Source organism: Micromesistius poutassou (genome assembly GCF_964030765.1).
Source record: "Micromesistius poutassou genome assembly, chromosome: 5".
In the NCBI taxonomy this organism is placed as follows: domain Eukaryota; kingdom Metazoa; phylum Chordata; class Actinopteri; order Gadiformes; family Gadidae; genus Micromesistius; species Micromesistius poutassou.
The window spans coordinates 9,488,287-9,489,568 of NC_140275.1; the positions used below are offsets into that span (position 1 = coordinate 9,488,287).

Sequence of the window (1,282 nt, forward strand, 5' to 3'; positions counted from 1 at the left end):
CAGCCGACCCCCGGCCCGGGGGGGTCCGGCGAGAAGGACCGGGCGGCCGGGGCGGGGGCCCCGGGGGGGGCCCCGGAGCGCAGCGTGTCCCCGCTGGGGCCCTTCGTCCCCCGCTTCTTCGACAGCAGCCAGCTGGTGAGCGCCAGGCAGAGGCTGAGGAAGACCCCCGAGCTGGACCCCGACAGCAGGCCAGGTAACCCCCAGGTGACCCCCAGGTGACCCCCAGGTGACCCCCCCCCAGGCCAGGTAACCCGCCTGGGGGGGGGTCACCTGGTGGCTGGTGGACACGGGGCTCATGGGAGATGGGATGCTGCCAGCCTGGGCAATAAAACAATAAATGATCGTATCGTGATAGACTTTTGATCAATATCAATATAAAATGTGTTCAATGTGTATCGATAAGAGACTGGACCACTGAATCTAGCAGCTGGGTTTGTTACACAAACACAGTTCTGTACTTATTTACAATATTTGAGTGTTTTTTCATTGTTGTGTCGACATTGGAGTATTTGTCGATGAAGAACAGTGGAAGGTCGTATTAAGTGTTAAACAGAAGTGTTTAAACCCAGCATGGTCATTCCTAGTCTTTTTAGGTCATTACAATTATCAATAGCTATCAATATCGATCAATATGATCAAGTTATATCGTGATATGTCTTTCAGCCATATCGCCCAGGCCTAATACAAGTTATAGAAAATTTGTATTGATTTGCGTTTTTCGAAAGGTTTCATAGAAGTCTTGCCCGTACAAGATAGACGGCCGACAAGCGGTGTTGAGAACCACTGAGAGTCGGTTGGTATGCTGATTAACTTAACTCGTATTTCCTACGCCTTCCTTTCGGTTGGCACTAGCGAAAATGTTCAGGTCCCACCGAGATTTGAACTCGGATCGCAGGATTCAGAGTCCTGAGTGCTAACCATTACACCATGGAACCCACATGTTAGCCCTCTCTGTCCTTTACAGACCAGAGGTGTTGAGAACCAATCAGAGTTGAACGCTAAATAACTAAACTTTAATTACGACACCTAAAGATTATAGCAAGTTATAGTCTGGCTGACGCACGCTCTGGTCCCCTTCCATCTTGTTAGCATATTACACAGATACTGACGAGGCTGAGGCTAAAGCGGAAAAACACAGGTCTCACCGAGACGCCTTGTGTGCCTTGTGTGCCTCGTGTGCGTTCATGGAGACATTGCACGAGTGGGATTATTGATTGGGTAAAAATGACGCGTGCGGATATAGACACAAAAACGTAGGGCTAGGGCTAGGGTAGAGTTAGGG

General features: G+C 50.2%; 1 protein-coding gene and 1 non-coding gene across 2 annotated transcripts in view; one reads left to right on the forward strand and one right to left on the reverse strand.

Annotated features, from left to right (window-relative positions):
- Window positions 1-219, forward strand: part of LOC311344023 (junction-mediating and -regulatory protein-like) — a gene marked incomplete at its 3' end in the record, with an annotated part of 15,377 nt that extends 15,158 nt beyond the window's left edge. The window contains exon 9 of the mRNA XM_084468961.1: window positions 1-219. This exon is cut by the window's left edge and continues 381 nt beyond it. Within this exon, the coding sequence (XP_084325087.1) occupies window positions 1-219 (219 nt within the window).
- Window positions 220-863: 644 nt separating this feature from the next.
- On the reverse strand, window positions 864-935 carry AC3HAE_014454 (transfer RNA glutamine (anticodon CUG)). Its single transcript has one exon. It is a non-coding gene; the product is annotated as a tRNA-Gln (tRNA).
- Window positions 936-1,282: the final 347 nt, after the last annotated feature.